The sequence below is a fragment of the Pongo abelii genome, chromosome 12 (assembly GCF_028885655.2).
Source record: "Pongo abelii isolate AG06213 chromosome 12, NHGRI_mPonAbe1-v2.0_pri, whole genome shotgun sequence".
Classification (NCBI taxonomy): domain Eukaryota; kingdom Metazoa; phylum Chordata; class Mammalia; order Primates; family Hominidae; genus Pongo; species Pongo abelii.
Genome location: NC_071997.2, coordinates 26,007,809 through 26,019,280, shown reverse-complemented (window position 1 = coordinate 26,019,280; position 11,472 = coordinate 26,007,809). Strand labels below are relative to the sequence as shown.

Here is an 11,472-nt window from a genome sequence, read left to right as displayed (position 1 = left end):
CATGCACACCTGTAGTCCCAGCTACTCAGGAGGCTGAGGTGGGAGGAATCCTTGAGCCCAAGAGTTCAAGGCTGAAGTGGGCTATGATCACACCACTGCATTCCAGCCTGGACGACAGAGCAAGACCCTATCTCCAGAAGAAAAAGGCATCTCGGGTTTGGGCCCACCATGCTGGGTTTGGTGGATGAAAGAAGTAGCTGATTCCTGAGCAGAAGATGGCCCTGCCCAGACAGGGCGGTGAGGCACTCACCTTGATGTACTGCAAGTCCACGAGTGCCCGGACGCTGAAGTCAGAGATGTACTGGCCCAGGACAGAGCTGCCGAACTGGTTGCTGCTGCCTGCCAAGGTTGATGCAGTCGAGACGTCTGTGCGGTCTGGGTAACTGAGGGAGGCTGAGCGGCTGAGTGGGGTGGGGTGGGCTGGGGAACGGTCTGCAGGGAGAGCAGAGGTTGTCATGCCAGAGGCCACTCTGATGCCCACTCTCACCCTCATGTCCCACCTCATCCCATGGAAGCCCAGGGACACCCCACCCAGGAACAGGAAGTCATTCTTAGGGACAAACAGAAGCATGTAGAAGGTCTGGCTGCATAAGGTCTGACTTCGTTAAAACAAATGAATTAGTTTGTTTAGAACTATTGTGCAACAAGTACTAAAAAGTCTACCAAAACAAATCAACCAAACAGAAAATAAAAACCACAGACTCAGAAAGTTTATGGCTACAAAATCTCTCCCACAACAACCAATCAGTCAAGGGCAACACAATGATCATCTTAGCAGGACAGGCAAACTGCCATCCTTAGGCTGGGCACAGTGGTTCACATTTGTAATCCCAGCACTTTGGGAGGCCGAGGCAGGAGGATGACCTGAGGTCAGAGTTGGAGACCAGGCTGGCCAACATGGTGAAACCCCATCTCTACTAAAAATACAGAAATTAGCCAGGCGTGGTGGCAAACACCTGTAATCCCAGCTACTTGGGAGGCTGAGGCAGGAGAATCGCTTGAACCTGGGAGGTGGATGTTGCAGTGAGCCAAGCTCGCACACTGTACTCCAGCTTGGGTGACAGAGCGAGACTCTGTCTCGAAACAAACAAGCAAACTGCCATCCTTGTCTCAATACCAGCTTATATCAAGTGACATAAACTGCATACTTTTAAATAAAAAATATGCATTAAAAGGAAGAATGTATAGTTTGCACTCTCTCACTGTGAATACACACCCCACACATAAGATGCCCCGTCACACCTTTTTTTTGGAGACAGAGTCTTACTCTGTCACCCAGGCTGGAGTGCAGTGGCATGATTTTGGCTCACTGCAACCTCCGCCTCCCAGGTTTAAGCAATTCTGCTGCCTCAGCCTCCTGAGTAGCTGGGATTACAGGCGCCCAACACCACGCCCCAGATAATTTTTTTTCTTTTTCTTGTTTTTTTTTTTTTTTGAGACGGAGTCTCACTCTGTCGCCCAGGCACATTCCACCATGCCTGGCTAATTTTTTTTTTTTTGTATTTTTAGTAGAGACAGGGTTTCACTGTGTTAGCCAGGATGGTCTCGATCTTATGACTGCCGGTGATCCGCCTGCCTCAACCTCGCAAAGTGCTGGGATTACAGACAGGTGTGAGCCACTATGCCCTGCCAGCCCTGTCGCCTCTTAAAATGCTCTTATCGGGGGCTGGGCGAGGTGGCTCACACCTGTAAGCACCTTAGGAGGCCGATGCGGGCAGATTGCTTGAGCCGGAGTTCAAGACCAGCCTGGGCAACACAGCAAAACTGCATCTCTACAAAAAATACAAAAATTAGCCAGGCGTGGTGGCTCTTGGCCTGTGGCCCCAGCTCCTTGGGTGGCTGAGGTGGGAGGGTCACCTGAGCCTGGGGAGGCGGAGGTTGTAATGAGCCGAGATTGTACCACTACACTCTGTCCACCCACCGACCCCCCAAAAAAGAAAATGCTTTTATGGAGTCAAAAGTGTGTTTTGCACATAACCTACTCAGCATGAAACACAGTCCTACCCACTTCCACCTGCAACCCAGCCAGCCTGGCCGGGGCAGGTCAGGGTGACAGGCGCTTCTCCCCTCTCATGAGGCAGAGTTGTAACAATCTGGAATCTCCAATAAGAGTTGTAACAATCTTGAGTAAGGAAGAATGGGCTTCTTATTTCGAAAAAGAAACTGCTTTTTCAAATGATATACGTTACTGTATATCATTAACTTGTTTTTGAGAACACAGGAAACCATGAAATGCACAAAGAAGTTAATTGTGAAGGCATGCAGGATCGTTTTAAACAAACAGGAAGCGGACTAAGCTGATTTGCTTATTTAACTATTAAGTTACTAAGTTAGCCATTCTAACAAATTGCCAAGTGAAGAGAACAAACATACTGAATCTAGTGACTCAATGACCAATACAATTTCTAACTAAGTGCATGTGTGTGTGTGTGTGTGTGTTGGATAGCTAGGGAAGGAAGAAGAGTAGAGATGAAGAACAAAGGGGAAAATAAAAATTAAATGAGACAAAAGAGGGACCTGGTAAGGTCTTAGTGGGTCATGAACTGAGGATAATGATTAATTCAACTCTGAACCCAAGATCTAATTAAATAAAAAAAAAAAAGAGAGAGAAGTCTGAGTCCAAGTCTTTATGACTGACGTTATCAAAAGTGGTTTCATGTTTATGTAGCTCTGTATTTTGTAGATTTGAGAACATTTTAGCTGGAAAGCTAGTAATTTCATGCTCCCAAAACATCTAATTATTTTCATAAAACTGAAAAGGAGCCAGGGTATAACAATAGAGACTAAACTGAGTAATACTCTATCTTTGTGCTTAAGTAAAGCTTTGATTTTTATTTATAAAACTAGGAAACTATAGTTTCCTAGTTTACAGTTTATAGTTTATAGTTTCTCAGGAAACTGGCCATTCTATGATGAGGTTGTGGTAGTCCCATGCAAGAACAGGAAATATTTTAGAGGATCATTAGAGGATCAAGCGCAAGTATCTAATGAGTAACACCTCTGATTAAGTTCTAGGAAAAGCAGAAATACTAGGGGTATTACTTAATACTTCACATAGCTATCTGAATGATGGAATGCTTTTAATTAATGCTAACATTCTAGAAACAGGAACTGAATTTTATTTTTAAAATAAACAATTTTCTTTTTAAACTGAATTTATTTTATTATTATTATTATTTTTTAAAGGGTCTTGCTATGTTACCTCGGCTGGTCTCAAACTCCTGGGCTCAAGCAATCCTCCTGCCTCAGCCTCCCAAAGTGCTAGGATTACAGGAATGAGCCACCAAGCCTGGCCAAGAGACTGAATTTAAAACCAACACAAATTAGTGACATGGGCAGAGTGCGGTGGCTCACACCTGTAATCCCAGCACTTTGGGAGGCCAAGGCGGGCGGATCACCCAACATCAGGAGTTCAAGACCAGCCTGGCCAATATGGCAAAACCCTGTCTCTACTAAAAATACAAAATTTGGCCAGGCATGGTGGCTCACGCCTATAATCCCAGCACGTTGGGAGGCCGAGGCGGGTGGATCACAAGGTCAGGAGTTCAAGACCAGCCTGGCCAACATGGTGAAACCCTGTCTCTACTAAAGATACAAAAAATTAGCCAGGGGTGGTGGTGCATGCCTGTAATCCCAGCTACTCGGGAGGCTGAGGCAGGAAAGTCACTTGAACCTGGGAGGTGGAGGTTGCAGTGAGCCGAAATCGTGCCATTGCACTCCAGCCTGGGCGACAGGGCCAAGACTCCATCTCAAAAAAAAAAAAAAAAAAAAAAATTGATGACGTGACCTATTAAGATTAGAGGTCCGGCCAGGTGCAGTGGTTCATGCCTGTAATCCCAGTGCTTTGAGAGGCTGAGGTGTGGGGAGTCTAGGAGTTTGAGACCAGCCTGGATAACACAGTAAGACCCCCATCTCTACAAAAAGTTAAAAAAAAAAATTGCCCAGCATGGTGGCACCTGCCTGTAGTCCCAGCTACTTGGGAGGCTGAGGTGGGAGGGTCGCTTGAGCCCATGAGGTTGAGGCTGCAGTGAGCTATGATTGCACCACTGCTCTCTAGCCTGGGTGAGAGAAAAAGAACGTGTCTCTTAAAACAAACAAACAAAAAAAAGAGGTCCTAGAAAAAATTCACCAAAATCCATTTTGTCTCTGAGAGATGAAATTATGATGCTTTTTAATTTTTTCAATACTTTTTTCTATTTTCCCAATAAGCTACCTTACTTTTATGAGTAAAGCAAAAAATAAATAAAACAAAAACTGCAAGGTTTTTTTTTTTGTTTTCTTTTTTTTAAGACAGAGTTTCGCTCTTGCTGCCCAGGCTGGAGTGCAATGGCACGATCTCGGCTCACTGCAACCTCCGCCTCCTGGGTTCAAGCGATTCTCTTGCCTCAGCCTCCCAAGTAGCTGGGATTACAGGCACCTACCACCACGCCTGGCTAATTTTTGTATTTTTAGTAGAGATGGGGTTTCACCATGTTGGCCAAGCTGGTCTCGAACTCCTGACCTCAGGCAATCCACGCAAGCCTCGGCCTCCCAAAGTGCTGGGATTCCAGGCGTGAGCCACCGCGCCTGGCCAATTGCAAGGTTTTGACCTGGTAATTTTATGGCTGAAAGGATATCCTAAGGACATAACCTTAAACACAGGGAAAGTTTTTGCTTTTTTGCGTAAAAAAGTTTATATCATGGTATTGTTTATAATAAAGACCCCTATGAATATGCATAAAGCATAAAGCGGATAATTAATCAATGAGGGCACACCTGCTCTCAGGATTCAAACCACAGGTGCATCACCTCCCCACCATCCATGAAACCAGAGCGAGCCCAGAGGAGGGGAGGGAGGCTGAGGTCACACTGGGGAGGTTTGAAAGGGACAGGGAGTAACTGCTTCTAAGTCACCTTTTCATCTACTTATTTATTTATTAAACAGAGGGTCAAAATAGCAGAGTATACCTTGGAACAGTTCAGATGGAAGAAGGCCCAGCTGTACAAATGTAAAATGGAAATCCCCGGGCTGAGGTGACAGGTTTTTAGGGCAGTTGGGGTGTGAGGAGCTGAAAGATGCTGGTGCTGCTCCTGATGGGCACAGGCCACACCTGACGAGACCAGCACCGTCCTGTGCCCTCTGCGGCCTGGTTGCACACGGGAATCCCAGCAAGCCTCAAGCTGAATGAGTCTGACCCTATTCCCACCGACTCCCTGGACAGGCATCAGGAGCATGACACATCCAAGGCCAGAAGCAGCATATGGCACTGGCCTTTCCTGAAAGACTTTCTGGTTGGAACACCACATTTTCATTGTAATCAGGAAAAAATAGAAATAATAATAATTGAGACCTAACTCAACATTTTACATGAATTCTCCCACGTACTCTCCTGATAACTCTTATGAAGGGGGTACACACATTGTTCCCATTTCACAGAGGGGAAAGCAGAGACAAAGACTGTCGTTTAGCCAGCAACTGTGGAGGTGGCTCTTGAGTAGGCAGTCTGACCTGGGGCCATGCCCCTCACGGCCTCGCAGTTGCCTACCGGGCCAGCAGCTGAACGGGAAGCAAAGCTTGTGAAGAAAATTGGAAAGTCTTTTAGAGAAAGCTGATGAGATGACAAGTCACCCTGCCACGGTGTGTGGGTGGCCTGGAGCAGGAAGTGCTTACCCGCTGGGGTGCGTCTCGTCTTGGCCGCGGAGGGCAGCAGGCTGGCCGGCGCTCACTTGGCTGGGCCAGGAGCAACCCTCCACTCCCAGCCTATCCTCTATGTGTGCATGTGTGTGTGTGCATGTGTGTGTGTGCATGTGTGTATGTGTCTATGGATGTGTGTTTCGGTGTGTGGTATCTCTGTGTGTGTGTGTGTCTATGGGTGTATCTGTGTGCGTCTGTGTGTGGTATCTGTGTGTCTCTGTGTTTGTGTGTCTATGGGTGTATCTGTGTATATATACCTGTGTGTCTGTGTGTCTGTGTATGTGTCTATGGATGTGTATCTGTGTGTGTCTGTGTGTGTGCCTATGGGTGGGTGTTTCTGTGTGTGTCTGTGTGTGTCCATGGGTGTGTGTCTGTGTGTGTCTCTTTGTGTGTGTGCCTATGGGTGTGTGTGTGTCTATGACTGGTGTATCTGTGTGTGTATGTGTATCCCGGTATGTCTACGGGTGTGTGTTTCTCTGTGTGTGCCTCTGTGGCATCTGTGTGTCTACGGGTGTATCTGCGTGTGTGTTTCTGTGTGGTATCTCTGTCTATGGGTGTCTGTAGTATCTCTGTGTCTGTGTGTGTGCCTATGGGTGTGTGACTCTGTGTGTGGTATCTCTGTGTGTCTCTCTGGGTATGTGTATCCATGTGTGTCTCTGTGTGTATGTGTCTATGGATGGATGTATCTGTGTCTCTGTGTGTGTGGCCTCTCTGTGCGTGTGTGGTCTCTATGCGTGTGTGGTCTCTTTGTGCGTGTGTGGTCTGTGTGCTTGTGTGGTCTGTGTGTGTGGTCTCTCTGTGCGTGTGTGTTCTCTCTGCGTGTGTGGTCTCTCTGCGTGTGTGTGGTCTCTGTGTGTGTGGTCTCTGTGTGTGTGGTCTCTGCGTGTGTGTGGTCTCTGCGTGTGTGGTCTCTGCGTGTGTGTGGTCTCTCTGCGTGTGTGGTCTCTGTGTGTGTGTGGTCTGTCTCTGTGTGTGTGGTCTCTCTCTGTGTGTGTGGTCTCTGTGTGTGTGTTCTCTGTGTGTGTGTGGTATCTCTGTGTGGTCTCTCTGTGTGTGGTCTCTGTGTGTGTGGTCTCTGTGTGTATGGTCTCTCTGCGTGTGGTCTCTGTGTGTGTGGTATCTCACTATGTGTGTCTCTGCGTGTGTCTATGGCTATGTGTACCTGTGTGTGTATCTCTCTGTGTGTCTCTGTGTGTATGTGTCTATGATTGTGTGATCTCAAGGACTAAGAGATCTTTGGGGGCCCCTTCTAGAGCTGAGGCAGCAAAGCTGCCCAGAAATTGGGCCCCAGCCAAGCAGAGCCACTGAGGTCGGGCGGCCCACATTGAGCAGGGGGGCGTCCGGGTCCCTGTGGGGAGGTTAATGCAGCTGCAGTGTGCAGGCACAGGCAGCAGGTGGCAGCGTGACCCTCAGCTATGCCACGTTACCTGTGAGCCAGCAGAGCAGGGAGTTCCGCTTGCCAGGCGGACACCCGACCTGGACTGAAGGCACTGGAGCAAAAGAGAAGGTCAGTGATGGGCGCAGTCAGGAGACAGGACACGGAACCATAGGCACAGGACAGAGGCAGACCTGATGGGGCCAGGCTGCATTGGGCAGAGATGGGCCCAGTGGAGAAAGGGACATGGCTCTGCTGGGAAGGGTGCTCAGGGCATAGCGATGAGCCCTGTGCGGAGACAGGCAGAAGCTGGCTGAGCGTGCTCAGTCATCTCCCCTCCCTTCTGGCCACACCAAGTGGGAACAGAGAGACTATGGGTCGACGGACAGAGCCTGGGCCCTGACTGGGCCTCTGAGGCTTCACTGCACAAACAGCACCTGGGGGAAGCCTCCCGTGCCTGCCTGCCCTTCTGAATGAGATCTCCTCAAACTGAACAGAGAACAGCTGCTCTTGGAGGCACAGGAAGTCGTCCCCAGGCCTGAGGCATCTGGCAGGGTTAACCTGCCCAGAGCCCCGCTCTGGGGCCCTGTCTGTCCCCTGCCCAGGGAGCCTGCCATGCCCCACTCATCTGGTGGAGGGGCCGAGGACATGGTGGATAAGCCAAGCTGGGTGTCAATATTCATGGGTGCCCTACCCCCATTCCCCCTCGGGGTCCTTTTTGTCAAAGGACAGTGAGAGGCACAGCACAGAGGTTCTCTGGGAGCTGCAGCTCGTACCCCACTGGCGTGGCCTGTTCTCTAGCACCAAAGTGGACTTTCTCTCTCTACCCTGCAGCAACCTCGCCCCAGGACCGAAGGCTGGAGAGGAGCGAGGAGATGAGCTGGCAAGACCCGGTCCTGCGGGGCTTTGTCTGTGGGGCTCTGTGGGGAAAGCCTCAGCCACTCAGCACAGGAGAGGGCACTGGGGCGGCCAGAGCGGCGCATCCCCGGACTTTCCGTAACACCTCTCGGAGGGTGCCCAGTCTCCCTTTTGTCTGTCCCCAAGGCCCTTTATTCCATCGGAGCTGACCTCTAACCAAAACCCAGTAGCTGCGTCCTCCGAAAAGCCAAACCCATCTGCAGCCCGCCCTGGCCTGGCTCCTGACCCGGCTCCTGACCCCAGGCACTTTGGATGCTCAGACTCCCCTCCTGTCCTCAGGAGCAGGGCCCTGGGCCTTCCTCCCCACAGGCCTCCTCTCCAGGCAGGCTGGTCTTCTCACCTCTGGACATGCCCTCCGCTGCCTCCAGGCCTTTACTCTAAAATCCCTCACTCCTCTTTTCCCCTCCAGCTTCTGGACCCCATCCAAAGGGGCAGCTCCCTCTGCTCTTCCACACCACCCGCTCCGGGCCCTGGCGGCTCCCGCCTCACCAGCCTCCCTCTGCCCCAGCCAGCTGGCTATGAGCTCTCGGGCCCATGCTCAGTTCTGGTGTCGGTCCATGGCTCCCCAGCTGCAGGGGGGCCAGAGGGCAGCAAAGACCATGCCCAACCACTCACCGGAGGGGACCGAGGTCAGGGCCATAGTCCCATAGTAGGAGAAGGCGCCCGTCTCAAACTTCATGTTCTCCTTCCCTGCCTCCACCTCCACCTTCCCCTGAAAAAACACAGGGCTGGAGTTAGAGACAGAGTGAGGGAGGAAACAAAGGATGAGGCAGGATGGGGAGTGAGGAACAAGGGACGGTGGGGCAGGAGGAAGGGCCGGTACTGGAGCCCTGGAGAGCTCAGCGGCCTGACCTGCGAGATCAAGGGTGGCCTCTAAGGGAGAGGATGGCCACGTGGGGCAGGCGGGGCTCGAGGGCAGGCAGCAGGCTCCCCAGGCCGGGAAGCCACACACCTCCGCAGCAGGCGGGAGAGAGGGCCTGGGGGGTGCTGCAGTGCCAGGGGGAGCAGGTGGCAGGCCCAGGGCTGAGCGGGCTCACCTGCAGGATGAGGATGAAGTAGTCGGCCGGCTTATTTCGGGTGTACAGGTAATGGCGGGCGTAGTACTTATTGTGCTCGTCAAACTTGAGTTCCTGAATGACATCTGGGTACTTGAGTAGCCGCAGCAGGATCTTCTCTGATATCAGGGAGGGGCTAAACTGGGGGACCTCTGTAGGAGGAGAGAGAAGAGACCTCACACGGGGCTGGCCAGGTGGCCCTAAAGCTCGATCACTGCTGTGCCTCCACCCCAACCACAGCAGCCACGCTGTGCTCGGATGACTCCCACCCTGCTCGGCCGGCCCTCGGTTCTGCACCTCCCTGGGGAGGGAGCACGCTTGGCTTCTGACTGGTTGGATCCAAGGCTGCCTGCCTGCCTGGGCTTGAACAGTGGCTCCTGCAAGAACAGCACATGACCTTGGGCAAACTACTTAACCCATATCTCAGTTTCCTCATCTGTAATATGGGGGTAAAAGCTTCACAGGGTGGTTGTGAGGGCGAATGGGATAGCACATGGACAGTGCTTAGTATATGTGACTATAATTACTGCATCAGCATCAATATCCCACAGGAAAAATAATGGAGAGGGAATTACCACCCCTTAACAAGTAAGGGGTGGGAAGGAAGATGAATTGGGCTGGGGGAAGTGGGGGACAGAGCGGGCAGAGCAGAACCTGTCACCCAAGTCCCCAATGGAGCTTTGAATCAGGGCTGAAAAGAGAGAAATGTCTCTGAACTAGAGGTGAATTCCTGCGGGAACCAGCACACGTCTGCAGAAGGGAGGGCCGGAGAGATAAGAGCAGAGCTGGATACAAGCTCCTCAGAGTGGGTGAGCACACGAGGGGTCCAGCCGCACCCAGCAGGCCTGCAGAAGCGGAAGGGTCCCTTCTCCTTCCCATTCCTCAAGCCCTGATGGGCCTGGCCAGCCTAGGAGCCCACCTCAGTGGTTATTTTCTTCTTTGTTATTTTTGAGACAGAATCTTGTTCTGTGGCCCAGGCTGAGTGAAGTGGTGCATTCACAACTTACTGCAGCCTCAAACTCCTGGGCTCAAGCGGTCCTCCCACATCAGCCTCCTGAGTAGCTGGGACCACAGGCATGCAACTGTCCCACCTCACAGCCTCCCAAGTAGCTGGGACTACAGGAGGGCACCACGATGCCTGGCTTTTGTGTTTTTTGTAGAGATGGGGTCTCGCCATGTTGCTCAGGCTGGTCTCGAACTCCTGGGGTCATGCAATCCTCCTGCCTCGGCCTCCCAAAGTCCTGGGATTACAGGTGTGAACCATAGTGCCTACTCATTATTTCCCAAACTATTAAATATAGTAACTTGGATGCTTCCTAGAAGTTTGCAGTAGCCACCCATTAATGGCAAATGAATCGCAGGGAGATCCCCAGGGGTGGAGCAGACACCTGGCCCCTTCCAGGGGTGGCTGTGTTGTCTCTGCACCCCTCACCTGCTGCAGCCCTCATCCTATGGGGGGAAAGTAGCCGGAAACCCAGGACTTCTCCCCCTGTGACCATATTTCCACCAAGACCGGAAGGTCCTCCTCACGCTACCCGTGGCTAGGAAGCGATGAGCGGCCAGGAGGAGCTGCGGGGAGATTTTCACTTTGAGCTCATTGTCCGCATCCTTGAAGGCAGAGAAGTCACGCTTGTTCTTCTCAGACACCCGCTTCCGGCTTCGGTTGTCAGCTGCCAGAAGAAGAGCGTGGAATTGAGAACACAGACCCCTGAGGACTCAGGAAAAGACTGGAACCCACCCCACAGCTCCTGCTCTCCAGCCCCTAGTCCCACGCAGGAGCAGCGGGCTCTGGCTGGCAGGGTCCTGGGAGGACCCCGAGGCACAGAGGCCAAGGGTGAAGGCAGCCTCTGGGCACTGCTCTCAGCAACCTGCTTCCTGCTCACCCCGGCCAGTGCAGGGCACCCGGCCACTGGGCCTCCGGATGCTAGGCCTCCTGTGTCCCTGCACTATGGCCCTTCCAGCTAGGGACACCAGGTTTCGATCCAAGCAGGAAAGGGGTCCTGGGCCCTGTGGAAGGCTGGACTCACTGTACATGTCGGACTCGTCCAGGATCTCCGACTTGATGATCTCCTCGATCACGTCCTCCAGGGTGACCAGGCCCAGGACCTCGTAGAAGGGGTCACCCTCACCCTCGTTGTTTACCTTCTGCACGATGGCCAGGTGGGACTTCCCTGTGGGACAATGCAGCAGGTCAGACAAGAGCCCACAGGCCAGTCATGAGACTCCCTCAACCAAAACATTAACTCTAGACGTAGGGTCATAAGTCACCAGGATGGGGTCACGGTGGTTTTTATCTTTTCCATCTTTCCTGACGTTTCTACTGCAAACAGACATTGCTTTTATGAAAAGGAAAACTAAAAGCAATTTTTAAAAGCATGTCGTTAAGGACCGCTTTTTTGTTTTTCTCTTTTTTTGTGGGGGAAGGACAGGGTCTAGCTCTGTTACCCAGG

The 11,472-nt window shown here is 51.8% G+C and overlaps 1 protein-coding gene across 1 annotated transcript in view; it reads right to left on the bottom strand.

Annotated features, from left to right (window-relative positions):
• Positions 1–11,472, bottom strand: part of CNNM4 (cyclin and CBS domain divalent metal cation transport mediator 4) — a 51,316-nt gene that overhangs the window by 2,885 nt on the left and 36,959 nt on the right. The window contains 5 exon segments of the mRNA NM_001374331.1: positions 251–432; positions 8,583–8,679; positions 9,005–9,174; positions 10,558–10,692; positions 11,050–11,193. Coding sequence (NP_001361260.1) covers positions 251–432; positions 8,583–8,679; positions 9,005–9,174; positions 10,558–10,692; positions 11,050–11,193 — 728 coding nt within the window.